Raw genomic sequence first — 13,396 nt, forward strand, 5'->3', positions numbered from 1 at the left:
TTATGTTCACAGCACCCCTACAGTGGCTGTCCCACAATATACTATGTAAACACCCTAATCAGTAACTTAGTAAACCAAATAGTCTAACATATTCCCTCTGGTATCAGTGCCATGGTAGAGTGTGAATGAATCTTTGGCTTCACAATCTAAAGTGCAGTATGCTCTTCCCATCTGCCACACTGCAGCATGTGCTTCAGGCTTTAGAGCGGCAGATTCACTCTCCCTGCCCATCTGGCACACTGGGGATAAAAAAAACAAAAAACATGTCAAATCCAGTTTGACTGAGTCAGCTCTGATAGTTTAATACACTGATGTTACTCCACTGTGGTCCCAGCTGATGTAGCCTTCGTACGAGCGATGTGTGGGTAAGTCACTGATTGGAGAGAACATTTCCACCTCAGGCCACAAACCCCATCAATACAAAGTCCTCTGGATGAAAACCGCACATCTGTAAAATATAAACTTTTCAGGAACTATGTAATATTGGTTTAGCTAGATCACCATGTGCTTTTTTGGGTTTATTGAATAGGTTTTGAAAGGATTTCATAAGCCCAAGGATAGTAGACTTCTTTCAACCCACATATCAAACCATGTAATCCCTCATTTGAAATGAAAACAGGAAAATCACCTAAATTAATGCAGCAAGGTTTTTGCACTGCTCCAGCAATGTGCCTCCATTACTTTGTCCTTTATTCTGCCAAATACAATATAAAATCTCATTTTATCTTAAAACTACCTTCCATTCCAGGTATTTTGTTTCTAGTTGTAGTTATCTCTTTCTTCCTTTCTCCATTCTTTTTTGTTAAGATCATGGGAAGGAAATGTAAATTAGACATAATGCAGCTGTTCTATGTTTTTACATACTCATGACAATAAAAATTAACTACTTTCTGAATGTTACTGATGTTTTGTTTGTAATTTGCAGTTTTAACAAAATCTCAATTAACTGTTTCCAACTATGTGACAAGTGCTTGCTGGAGAAAAAAGCTCCCTATTGAAAATAATGTCAAGCCTGGCCAGTCTTTATTCCATATATTCCACACTGAAGGCAAGAACATGGATGGGAACAGAATATTTATAAAGATTATTGTCATATAAGGAGGTGCTGGGGAAAGGAGGGACAGAGAGAAAGAGGATTTCTTTGTCAAAATTTTATTGAGGCACATAGTCTGAGGAAAATAGCCAGTGAGGATATTTAAACATTTTGATGAAAACTTGACAATTACCAGCTTTACAGCAGTAGGAAGCTGCAAGAGAGGACAGCGGCAAACACCCACATGGCATCATCTGACTCACAGCTATTTACACAAAACACAGCATACTGCAACTCATCACTTAAGGCAAACACCACGCAGCTCTTCTACCACCACACTTTTGGGATAACAGCGAGATGGACACATCCCCAATATGAGAGAGCATACTTACACTAACATCAAATACACTCTCACAAGTGCTTCGACCAATACACTGAGGTACTATTTTAGTTTTGTCTCCCTAGTCTTGATGAGGAGGGTAATATCCAAGTTATTGACATTTTACCAACTTGATAAAGAGCACACGTTTTATTTGATTGTACATTAAAACGACTATCTTCACAGGAAATATGGACAACATTTTATAGGACAAAGACCTTCAGCCAGCTGCAGAACCCACTGGCTTGCTATTTGAAACAACACTGTTCATTCAAAACATTTAAACTCCAATACGGTTGGTAGGACTCAGTTTGTATATTTTTCAGGGTATTTGGAACTACTACAGTCTCAACATTACAGCACACATATAAACTGTTTTAAAGAGAATACTGATGTAATTTAGAGCTCTAGACCATTTACTTACGTGTACATTAAATTTACATTTCTCAAACTTTTAGTGGTCAGTGTGAGCACTTAACCAAAAGACACTTTTGTTTTTAGTTCTAACCATAACCGTTAACCTCAATATTGCTGTCCTATGACAACAACATAGAAAGCGTGAGGCGTAGCAGAAACAGAGTGTTGTTTTCCAAATGTGTCCACATGACATCACGAAACACGATGGGAAACTTTCCATGTCGACTGGCTGTGTTTAATGACAACAGCATTTCCTCTAGGGGGCGTGGCTGAGCACAAAAAGGGCCCAAACGTCCAGCTGACGCCCTGGTGGAGGTCTGCGCTCTGCACGGTCTGCACTCTCCCTCTTGTTTGTTCAGTGACTCATTGTGCTCCCACACACAGTTTCACTCCCTCCAATCATGCGTAATTCGTCACCCCACCCATCCACCTCAGCACATATGAAGTGCTGGCACTGATTTTGCAATGCTTTGTCAATGCTATAATTGTTATTTTTATGATTAGTTTGTATTTACTGGTCATCATTGGAAAACGCCTCTGCCCTGCATAACAAAGTGGCCCCGAATAAAAATATGCATGAATGTGACAATAAAGTTAGAGAGGTGATGGATTTTTATAGATTACTTCCTGGCAGAGGTTTCAGTTTCTTCCTGTGGGAGTCAAGTGATTGAAAGGCAGCAACGATATAAAAACAACAACATAGTGCTAATAAATAAAACATATTAAGAGCCATTTCATGCACAGCCACACACAAATCATGGGCTTTGATGGTTCTCGCAGTCCAAGCGATGTGAAATCTATGTGTGTTTTTTTTTTGTTGTTTTTTTTTGCAACAAAATTAGTGCAGATACGTGTCCCCTGCTCAGACTAGTCTCACAGGAGGCAATTACATAATTTCACCTTTGATCTCACAGATACCGCACAATCTGCAAAAAGCATATGTTAACATCATACTTGATGTTTCCTGTGGTGGATAATCTGGCCCTGCGAGCTCTGTGGATCGTGTTTTTCATACTGTACAAGATGGAACGGCAGCGAGCGCCTTTTGTCTGAAGAGAGAAAAACAAACCCTGATAATCCCAACTATGCCGACTGAACGCAGACACCAGAGAGGAAGAATGGAAAGGAGAGGAGAAAGGAAGCCCAGACTATTGGCACAAACTTAAAAAAAAAACCACTAATGTTATCCTTTAAACCAATACAGCATACAGTACAGGAACTCTCAGTGTTATGACAAGATGGTGCAGCAGAAACAATCAATAACGAGATTAATGACTTGGATAATTGTAGTTGCTTGTAATATTGACAGCTTCAGCCCCTAATGGCAACCGATCACTGTACTCTGATCCTATCTCACAGTCGTCTAAGTTGCCCCTGTACTGAGACAAAGTAAACGACTCAGTCACTACGCTTTCCTCTGTATCTGCCTCTTTGTCTCCATCTCTGCTCTCCCCCTCCTCCTCATCCAGCTCACTGCTGTTAATATGTCTCTGAGAATCAGTGTGAGATGTATGGATATTAAAGTTGGCGGCGAGGTTCTTTTCCATGTGATACTGGTCCTTGGCCTTCAGTATTAATTTGTATGTCTTGCTGCGGTATTTGTATACCATATGGAAGCATGTGGCCCCAAGAAGAGGCACAGTGGACACGGTCAGGAGGCAGATACTGACGGAGATGATGATCAACAGGTTAGGCACCCTTCTCCTGGTGGTGAATCGCACTTGCACCTCACAGTCCTCCCCTCTGTAGGTGAGACACAGGGAGTAGTTGGTACCGGGGCGTAAACCGCTGAAGAGATATGTGTTGACGCCGTCTTTGATCCTAGACCACTGGACAGCTGAGTGCTTGCGGTCGGCGGTGACACACAGATACAAGCCATTTGAGCTGGCTCTACCAGAAACATCTGAAAGGCCGTGATGCTCCTTGTTGATGGTGCGGAGGCTATCTGAGGCACTGGGCCGGATGCTGCTCCTCTCTTTGGGTACGAGAAGGGGGTTGAGCCGTACTTTTGCTTCTGTTTCTGACACACCCAAGGCAATAACACCAAAGTCAAATGTATACTGCTTGATCCCATGGTCAAGACTGCCATTGAAGGCATGGTTAGAAATGTACCTTGTATTAGCCGTCAATCCGCATTTACTAGCACGTGATGGATAATTTGGTGTTTGCTCATAATAATCAGTCTCGATCTCCGCAGTGGGTGCGAAAGTGGGAATGACACTTATGACGTCTTTTTTATTTAAATCAGGTAGATGCACAAGATCAAAAATAGACGTTCTGTCCACAGGTTGGTGTATAGGTGGGTTGGTCCTAATGAAAAAGGGTGTCGTCGTCACTTTCTTGGTGGGTGTTGGTTTTGGTGAAGCCACGACTTCCACTGACACCAGATCCTCAGCTTTACCAAATTCATTTGTGGCTGAGCAGCTGTAATTGCCACTGTCTTTCTTACTAATGTGAGATATAATGAGTGTCCCGTTATTAAAAACCCTGACTGAATTAAAGGCCAGTGAGGAGTCCTCAGTGGATTCTGCTGAGTCATTCTCACTAAACGGCAAAGCTATCTCTTCTCTCTGAGTCTTGCTGTGTATGTTCCATACGACCAGCGGCTTTGGGTTGCCACTAAATTCACAAGTCAAAACTACAACTCTATCCTCATGGAGGGTTGTGTTATGAATATTTGGCTCAGTTATTATAGTGACATTAGGGCCTGTGCACTTTGATTCAGGCAATTTCACAATCATTACTCCTTTAAGTCGTTGTGGGGTTGCACAAACAATGGACTTCTGCTCTGGGACTGAAATGGTGGTTGTCAAAATCCAGTCCCTTAGCCAGTCAATGAAGCAAGTGCATGCGAATGGATTGTTATAAATCTGTAAATGGGACAGGGAAATCAATCCATCAAAAGTTCCTTCAGCAATTGTAATGAACTTGTTGTTGTTGAGGCGGAGGGACCGCAGGTCTTTTAGGTTGGAGAAAGCATCTCTCGGCAAGTTGACCATTTCATTGTGGTTCATCTTCAACAGCTGCAGAGCTGTGAGGTTTTGCAGATCCTCCCATGGGAAGTCGGTTATCTTGTTGTAGCTGATATCTAAGTTAACCAAATGAACCAAATGTGCAAGGGTTCCCTCTTCGATGGAGACAATCTCATTGTTGGCCATCCACAGTGACGTTAGTCTGGTGACATTGTCAAAACTTCCTAAAGTTATCAGACTGATTCTGTTGGCAGAAAGGCTCAGAGTTGTAACATTGGAAGGAAGTCCATTTGGGATTTCAGGTAACTCTTTGAAGGTACAATCAGCAAAATGACGCTCATATTTATCTGAGCACGAACAAATCTCAGGACATCCATTCCCAATGCCAAAGACTGTGGCAGTCCACAGGGTGAAGTAGAAGATGTCTGAGGCTGCCATTTTCTGCATCTGTAAAACAGTGTCATAATCAATCAATCAATAAAGTTAAAACAGTGCATAACATACATAATGATGCAAAAGAATTATAATTTAAAATGAAATCAACAAGCAACAAAACAACAAAAAGAAGAAACAATACACTTGTTTAGGTACATAAGTAAGAGAAAGACTAAAGAGAACAATTTAAAGTCTGGAACTACAGCAGTGATCTCCAAGAAATTTAAAATGCTGCATCTAAGCACGCCAGTAGCAACATATTCTTGGCACTATGTTTATATTTATATACTCATGGTCTTGTATGAACAGTCTGAAAAACTAATAAGAGAATCTTAAACTCTATTCTGAAACTACATCTGTCAGCGAACAGTGATGTCTTCTCTGACAAAGCATCAACAAGATGCCTTGTCCTCAGCAAGTAAACAGCTATGTTGTCGGTCCAGACAATACACTCGTCCCTTTGGGGTGTGGACAAAAAAAAAAAAAAAAAAAAAAACAAGTGAAGCACAAGCAGTTTCAAGCCTTGTCCTTTGGTCCTTTTCTGTTTTAAAGGCTGATTTTATGAATACAAATGACATTTATCTGTTTTTGCCTATTTGATCCTTAATCTCTAGTTGAAAGAACTGATAAGAGCCCGTTTACCATATTTTATCAGTGCAGAGCCTGGCTCATCCCTTTGGGGTGCGAATAAACACTGAAGGTCTGAAGATCGTTTCAAAGCTCATCCTACAGCCCAGTCATTTTAATTCTGTTAAAAAAAAAAACCTGATTCTGTTGTTGGCGGATGACATAAGACTTTGGAGGAGGAAAGTAAAAGATTTATGTATGCATGTATTTATTTATTTATTTAGTCTAGAGCATACTGAGAACCCTTTGGGATGTGAGGGGAGACAGAAAAAAAACGGAGCACCAGACTAGCTCATCTCCGTGCTTAGTCATTTTCCACTTTGAAGGATTGGTTTTGGGGATGACCTGCCATCTGTCCCTGTGTTTACCTTACAGAAACGAAAACGCAGTAATGCTGCACGCTCTGCCAGCAGCGGAGGTGATGCGACTGTTTGCGTCGCAGTTTCAAACTGCGCAGCAGCTTTTGGTGCTCTGTCCTTGGTGCTGAAATGTCAGCGCACGTCTGCTGTGTTTACAGCCGCCAGAGCCGCATGTAAGCAGCTTTTCCCCCGCATTCTATTTATTGTGCCTTGGAAAAGATTGAAAAATGTAAAGGCAATCATGAAGGTCTGTCTCTCTCAATTTGTGTGTCAGTAAAATCCATCTTTGCAAAAACCTTTGAATGAGAGTCACATATGAAAAATTGATCTCGGAAAGAAAGATGATCTCTCACCTGTATGTTAAAACTGGGTGACAGTCTTACCGCTGTATTTGTTTTTTATTATTGTATTGTCCTCAGGAGGAATCCGTGTGCTGTTATCAGACAGTCGGCTTTGAAAGTCGTTTCCTCTGTTGGATCCAAAGCAGCACAGGCTACATGTTGTTGTGAGAGAGGCGCAAGTTTGAAGCTGAGCCCGTGTATTTGATCCTACATGGTGAAAACATGCCTGTCCTCCTTCTGGGTTTCTCCTTGCTTTATGTTACACTGAGTCGTCGCCCCCCCTCCCATTCCAGAAGAGCACCGACGTTTTCCAAAAATTAAAGGGAAACGACCTTCACAATGTCTGTTACTGATCCCAAGAGCTGACGACCAAAATGTCGTCAGTCATTCAGTCAGGGTGTCTTGACTCTTTAATATGTGTATTCAATATAACTGATATTTTTTTAATGTAAATACCTACAAATATATCGATATGAACTGTAAATAAAAAAAATGAATTAAAAGAGAACATACAAATAAAAATCTAAATATGAAAATACATTATAACAAATATAACAGCATAGAATAGTGTTAAATCCAATACAGTATAAGGTTGTGAGCAGAAAAGTAAGAGACAAAGTAGAGAGCAAAAACAGAGAGAGTGGATGAGTTTTGATATGTTCTCCCACTCAAAGCCTTAAATTTATAGGAGTCCCATTAGGAGTCCATTTGCTTGGCTTTGCTTTGCTGGTACAAAAGTGGACCAGTCTCTGGTGCTGTGATTTTTTTTTTTTTTTTTAACAGTAAATACAGCACTTGTTACTGGTACATACGTCAATATAGTACAGCTCTATCATCAAGGTCTTTGCAGCTTAAATGTAGACGATTATATTTCAGTGAAAGGATTCCTCATTTCTCCACCCGACCAAAACAGAGTCAACATAATAGGAGAGAGAGGAGTTTGTACACTGGGAAAGGGACCATTCAGTGCCAAGCTATAGTGTGATGATGGTGATGATGATGGTGATGAAAGAGATGGCAGCATCTCTACATCTCTTTTGCCTCTTTTCATTGGGGGAACACTTCATAGTAACCTGATAGTTGTGGGAAAAAAAGGTTCAAGCATTAACAGGAGCAAGATAAGATAAGGTTAAATGTAACTTTATTGATCTCCTGCAGAGGAAATTCAATTTGACACAGCAGCACAAGGGAATGTAGTCAATGTCAAAGAAAGAAATGTCCATAAATTCCTGTACATCAAAATAAAGTAAGTAAAATCAAATGAATATATATATATAAAGTTTATATATCAGAGTTAATGTGCGTCCATGTGGCAGTCCATGATGCCTGGTACTGGATGCATGACTGTCAAAAACCCCTCACCTTTATCTTTTACAAGGTGCTGCAGATTAAGACTCTGATCTTGTTTCTAAGGAGTTACTGCATCTTTAATTTTAATAGCACTGAGAAACATTTTGCCATCTAAAGTAATTACTCTGATAAAGATTAAACACAACTGTAAACCAAGTCCAAGATGTACAAAAGTAGGACTTGGGTTTGAATTCATACTTCATTACAGCTCTAGATGGTGCTGTTGTCAAACAAATACAAGCACAATTTCCCATCATATGAAGGAGGTAAATGCATCAGTGATCTTTCACTTATGATCTCAGGCAGCAGCTGTAAACATGGTGATAACCTTAATAGCATGGCTTCCTTATCAGCTTTGCCTTCCAAGTGATTATAAAAGCAGCCCTGGTTTACCTCACCACAAGCTGCTGAGGGAATGCAAAAGGAAGAGAAAATTAAAAGTGAACATGAGCAATGGTGTAACTTTGACTCTAAGTGCAAAGACAAGGGACATGAAGGGAAGTGAATAGAAGTGTGGACTGAAGGTTTCTGAGAAAGAAAGAGGACAATTTTCTTGGACAAGCAAGCAGTTTTCAAATCCTGGAGATTTACAGTCAGTTAAGGTAACATGGCATGGTCCCGTTCTGCATCTGTTGTACCAGCAGGTGTTTAAAATTAAGAATCACAAGCATAAACGAAGAATTAAAAGATTTTCTTCTGATACACCCCTAAAGATCAGAAGAAAAGTGTCAATATTAATTCAACTTTAAAATCCCAAACAAAACAGTAATCCAGAGCCTTCATAAAACTGGTTTATCATGTGCTTTGCAGGGGAACACAGTGGATTGATACGACAAAAAGCAACTTTAGCAACTTTAGTAGTCCAGTAATTTTAAGCCAAATAAGGGGTCAACGTCAAACAAATTGCAACAGAAGCACACTCAACTGATTTTGTATCCTCAGTATGTCCTGAGTGAGGGGAAAAAAGCCCCGAAGAATCCCACTGGGGGAAAGTTTCGAAAAAGACCAAATATAGCCCATTCAAATGCCTATTAACTTTTTTTATCATGTGAATAGGGTAAAAATTTTAACCTTTAGGTATCACCATGAAAATTGCTGAGTTGATTACTTACGTTTAGACAAATAAAAAATGTATTGCAAGTTTTTTGAAACTGTTTAGTAACATGAGCTAATTTGCATAAACTCCACAGTTTTACTACAGAGGGCATATAAAGTGGTCTTCTTATGATACTAGCATGAAAATTGGGATGAGCTGTCTCCATGGGTCACTTGACAAGTAACCACTTAGAAATTTCAAAATGGCTGACATTTTTCAAGATTGCTACCACCTTAGTGGAGCAGTTATGACATGCTCCTTTCTTCAGGAGGTGACTGCTGCTGAGATCAGGGAGCGCCACAATATAGCTTTTTTGATCAAACAGTCATTTTGCTGTGGGTAGCACTTGGTCGAACAATGCTAATGCTGTACTGTGGCTGCACCACTAGAGTCTAGAGACACTAGAGACTTATCTCCCAGAAACAGCCTCACGGACCCAACTCCAAACCTCATCTCTACAATGATAATCACTAAAGACTGGTTTGAAGTTCCTTCTTCCTTAATGTTCATTGGTAGCCTAAATGGGTTCCATTCAGACCTTAATGTTTAGTATTTGACTGTTACATGTCAACAGGATTGATTACAAGATTTTCACCTGGCTATACCCAAGGTTTATATCTGTTGTAGCATTTATGCAAATTAGTGTGTACATGATTCAAATATGCATCATTTGCTCATGTCAATAAACAATTTCAAAAAACTTGCAATACATTTTTTATTTGTCTATATATAAGTAATCAACTCAGCAATTTTCATGGTGATACCTAAAGCTTAAAATTTTTACCCTATTCACATGAGAAAAAAAGGTAATAGGAGTTTGAATGGGATACATTTTGGGCTTTTTTGAAACTTTCCCCCAGTGGGATTCTTGGGGGCTTTTTTCCCTAAATCAGGACATACTGAGGATACAAAATCAGTTGAGTTTGTTTCTGTTGCAATTTGTTTGACCTTGAGTCATAAAATGACTGGACTATAGTTGCTAAATGATGAGAAAGGCTCAGAGAAGGTTTGAGTTAAAATTATGTTAAAAGGAACTTTTAGTAGGAATGTACGATATATGACATCGGTAACAGCCGATATTGACTATAGAAATGAAATATCGGTATCAGTCCGAAATGAAGATTTCTGCCGATATTACATGCCGATATGTGAAATAGGTCAGATCTGCCCTGGTTGTGGCTGTTGGCATCATCCAAGACTGTTTCAGTAGGATGAATCTTACATTTTTGTTTGAAAGAAAATGTTAAATAAAAATAAAAATGGCATGTTTAACTCATGTAAAACATGCCATAAAACATGTCTAAGTGGTTTTCTTATTTTGCCCAGTGGATGTGTGCATTTTGAAAAGCACTGTATTTTACGTCAGCATCTGTCAGTGGGCCTTCACAATAAGAGCGGGCATAATAAAATGTTAATTCCACTGCATTAGAGACTTGATATTCTCTGCAATTATGTGGAAAAAATATGTGCATATATATTGGTATTGGTATCAGCATCGGTCAAAGAGTTATCGGATATCGGCATCTCTAGAGTCCTATATTCACTTCCTGGTAGATGCAAGGCGGCTCCACTCCCCCTAGTGGGCAGTAAATACCCAGTAAAGCCTACAGACATGACTGAATGCCATGACTTCACATATTAGAGCAAAGAGCTGGACACAGAATAAGGAGCAAGGCTTATAAATTGAAAAAACAGCATTTAAATCCATGGTGAGCCCCAGTGTTGGGCTGCAAATGTTGCATCATTATGCTGCCAGAAACAGGGTGAACCCAGTGCGCTGAGGCTGCAGCACAATGAGGAGGAACATGAGGCATGCAGCTTCATAATGTGGAAGGGAATACTAATTTGGAAATGAGACCTCGCTCACACTGATGAGGCCACAAGACGCAGCTTGGTGGCAGAGCAAACACTTTCCATGAGTAGACTCATGAAATCTGAGGGACAAAACTTGCCCTTAGATTATTTTGCTCTGCATGAATATTGTCAGAAAATTACAGTACTAATAGGACAAAAGTAACAGTATTTGATGAGGTAAATTCACTTGTTTTATTACATGTCTACACATTTAACTTTTTTTTTTTTTTTTTGGTGAAGTAGCTGCTGTGTCATAATCCATACATGAGGGCAATTTCAGTGAGTGTTAAGGTATTTTGCCAGGCCATACAGCACCGCACAGGGAGTCCTGGTTCTAGGCTGACCTGTAAGCCAGTGGGTCAAGATGAATTCACTCTGAAGCAGATTATTCATACAACAGACTATCTTTAGTGCTAAATGCTAACAGAGCTGCAGTGAAAAAAAAAAAAAAACTCTGCTGGTGCTCCTGAGTTCCACATCTTTTTATCCATTTTTATCTAACCCCGTGTCAGTGGTTTAAATCACGACCACGTCCTCCATTTGCTGATATTCCCAGCACAAATCTCAAACAGCTGAGCTTCCTGACAGTACAGCGGTCAGTGCTCAGATCTGTTTTTTGCCAACAGACCTTGGTAGATTTTTAAAAAGCAATCTTGGCTATTTCAGAACAATGTCACACAGTGATTACAAATTCAGTTTTGTGTAGGATTTCAATATTTGTTTTGGATATTTGTATGTGCCTCTCATGAATATCGTCTCCTTATTTTATATTTGAAGCACTTATTCCTAGTCCCCACTGACTGCAACATGCTTCCATCATTGTTTCCATTATTCATTTATTTATTGTTTCCCTGGTGATGTTTCAACAATAAGTCAGACATCATTTTCAAACGGTGATCATTTTTCCACTGGTGAACATTTCTGATCATGGCTCTCACGTTCTGTGCCTCAAAAATATCAAAGAGCACCACAGAGATATGAGGGTACAGCCATGGTCTACATCTAGAAACTGTCGGATAAAATCTTACCCTCTGTCCGATAATCTGGTGCCTTTTTTTGTGACTTGAAAGTGGAAAGCTGGTCTTCTTCATTTGTTTTCATCATCATTACATTATTGTAACAGTGCTTCCCCCTCAAAAGCAGTCAAATATCAGTATTTCTGAAGTAATCTCACTCCCTTATAGATATTCTCTGAATTCTTCCATAAAAATAAGGTCAAAACCTTTTACAATATCAAAACGACATGAAATATCCTCAGCTGCACCCTCACATTTGGTCTGGCATGATTTTGCTTGTAAACGTGGTGTTTTTGTGAATGTGGGCTCAGGCCTGTCGGTGAAGATTAGTCCCTCCGAGTCTCCTGCAGACTGTGTGACAGGATGTTATTTTTTAATGAGGTTTGGTCCACCTGCTGAGAAGGAATACACGTTTTTCTGAGAAATTCAGCGGTTCATATCATGATGAGGTTTATGTTACCATGGACATCACAGCTGCAGGCCTCCTCATCTGGATGTTACTGGTACCAATAGCATCCTCCATCAGGCAGCCATGATTTTGTACAACACACACACACACACACACACACACACACACAAAACACTACAATTTCAGCACTTCACTGGTAATGTATATTCTTGTTTCTTTATATATATGATGCTAGTATTAGCCTTATTTTAAATATAACATATTGATAAATTGGTTTGATTTGTGTTTAATTCTTCAAATGCCAAATGTTTCTCATTTGTCTCTACCATGAAATGTTTGTGGTGTGTCAGCCCGTCTTAAAGAGCCGCTGACCTTAAACAATGCTATTAGTCTCGGATTCAGCGGAAAGTTTTAATGTCCCTCGTTAGTCTTTCAGAGGCTTTTTCCACTCTAAAAGGAATACATTTCTCATCAAACACTGGACACATGAAAATTATGAAATATACAGCAGTTGAATATCAACACAATACATCGTCATAATAACCCCAGGTTTCTTTCTGATCTGCTAAACCAGCCTCTTACCTGCTAAACTTTACCCAGACCTCCTCCTACTTCTCGGCCCAACCATGCTCGATCTTCTAATTTTACCACATAAATCTGGGGTTTTACCCTTCGTTTTCAAAATGGCTGTGATCAGGCCTCCTTAAAAACCTTACCTTGACCCGAAAGCCTTAACTAATTACAAGCCGATATCAAAAACACCACCAAAAGTGCTTTTTATCACCTCTGCCATATCACTAAAATTAAGCCCATGCTAAGTGGCTGATGCAGAAACTATCGTTCATGTATTTGTCACGTCTTGCCTCGATCACTGTAATGTTCTGTACTCTGGTCTGGCTGTCTCCAGTACCAAGAGTCTTCAGCTGGTCCAAAATGTTGCTGACAGAATCCTGACCAGAGCCAGGAAGTTTGACCACACCACACCTGTCCTGGCTTTCTTTCACTGGCTCCCAGTTCATGCCACGGCAGATTTCATCGTCCTCTTATTGACTTGTAAGATTCTACATATAATCGGAGAGGGAAACTCTCTTGGTACAAAACTGAAGAC

General features: G+C 39.9%; 1 protein-coding gene across 1 annotated transcript; it reads right to left on the reverse strand.

Moving 5' to 3' along the window:
• Positions 1–1,136: 1,136 nt before the first annotated feature.
• On the reverse strand, positions 1,137–6,790 carry LOC115357145 (immunoglobulin superfamily containing leucine-rich repeat protein 2-like). Its single transcript, XM_030048531.1, has 2 exons — positions 6,576–6,790; positions 1,137–5,248 (listed from the first exon to the last, which is right to left on the reverse strand). The coding sequence occupies exon 2, from the start codon at positions 5,246–5,248 to the stop codon at positions 3,098–3,100; it is 2,151 nt and encodes a 716-aa protein (XP_029904391.1). The 5' UTR covers positions 6,576–6,790; the 3' UTR covers positions 1,137–3,097.
• Between the last annotated feature and the right edge of the window lie 6,606 nt (positions 6,791–13,396).

This window comes from Myripristis murdjan, chromosome 3 (genome assembly GCF_902150065.1).
Source record: "Myripristis murdjan chromosome 3, fMyrMur1.1, whole genome shotgun sequence".
Classification (NCBI taxonomy): Eukaryota; Metazoa; Chordata; class Actinopteri; order Holocentriformes; family Holocentridae; genus Myripristis; species Myripristis murdjan.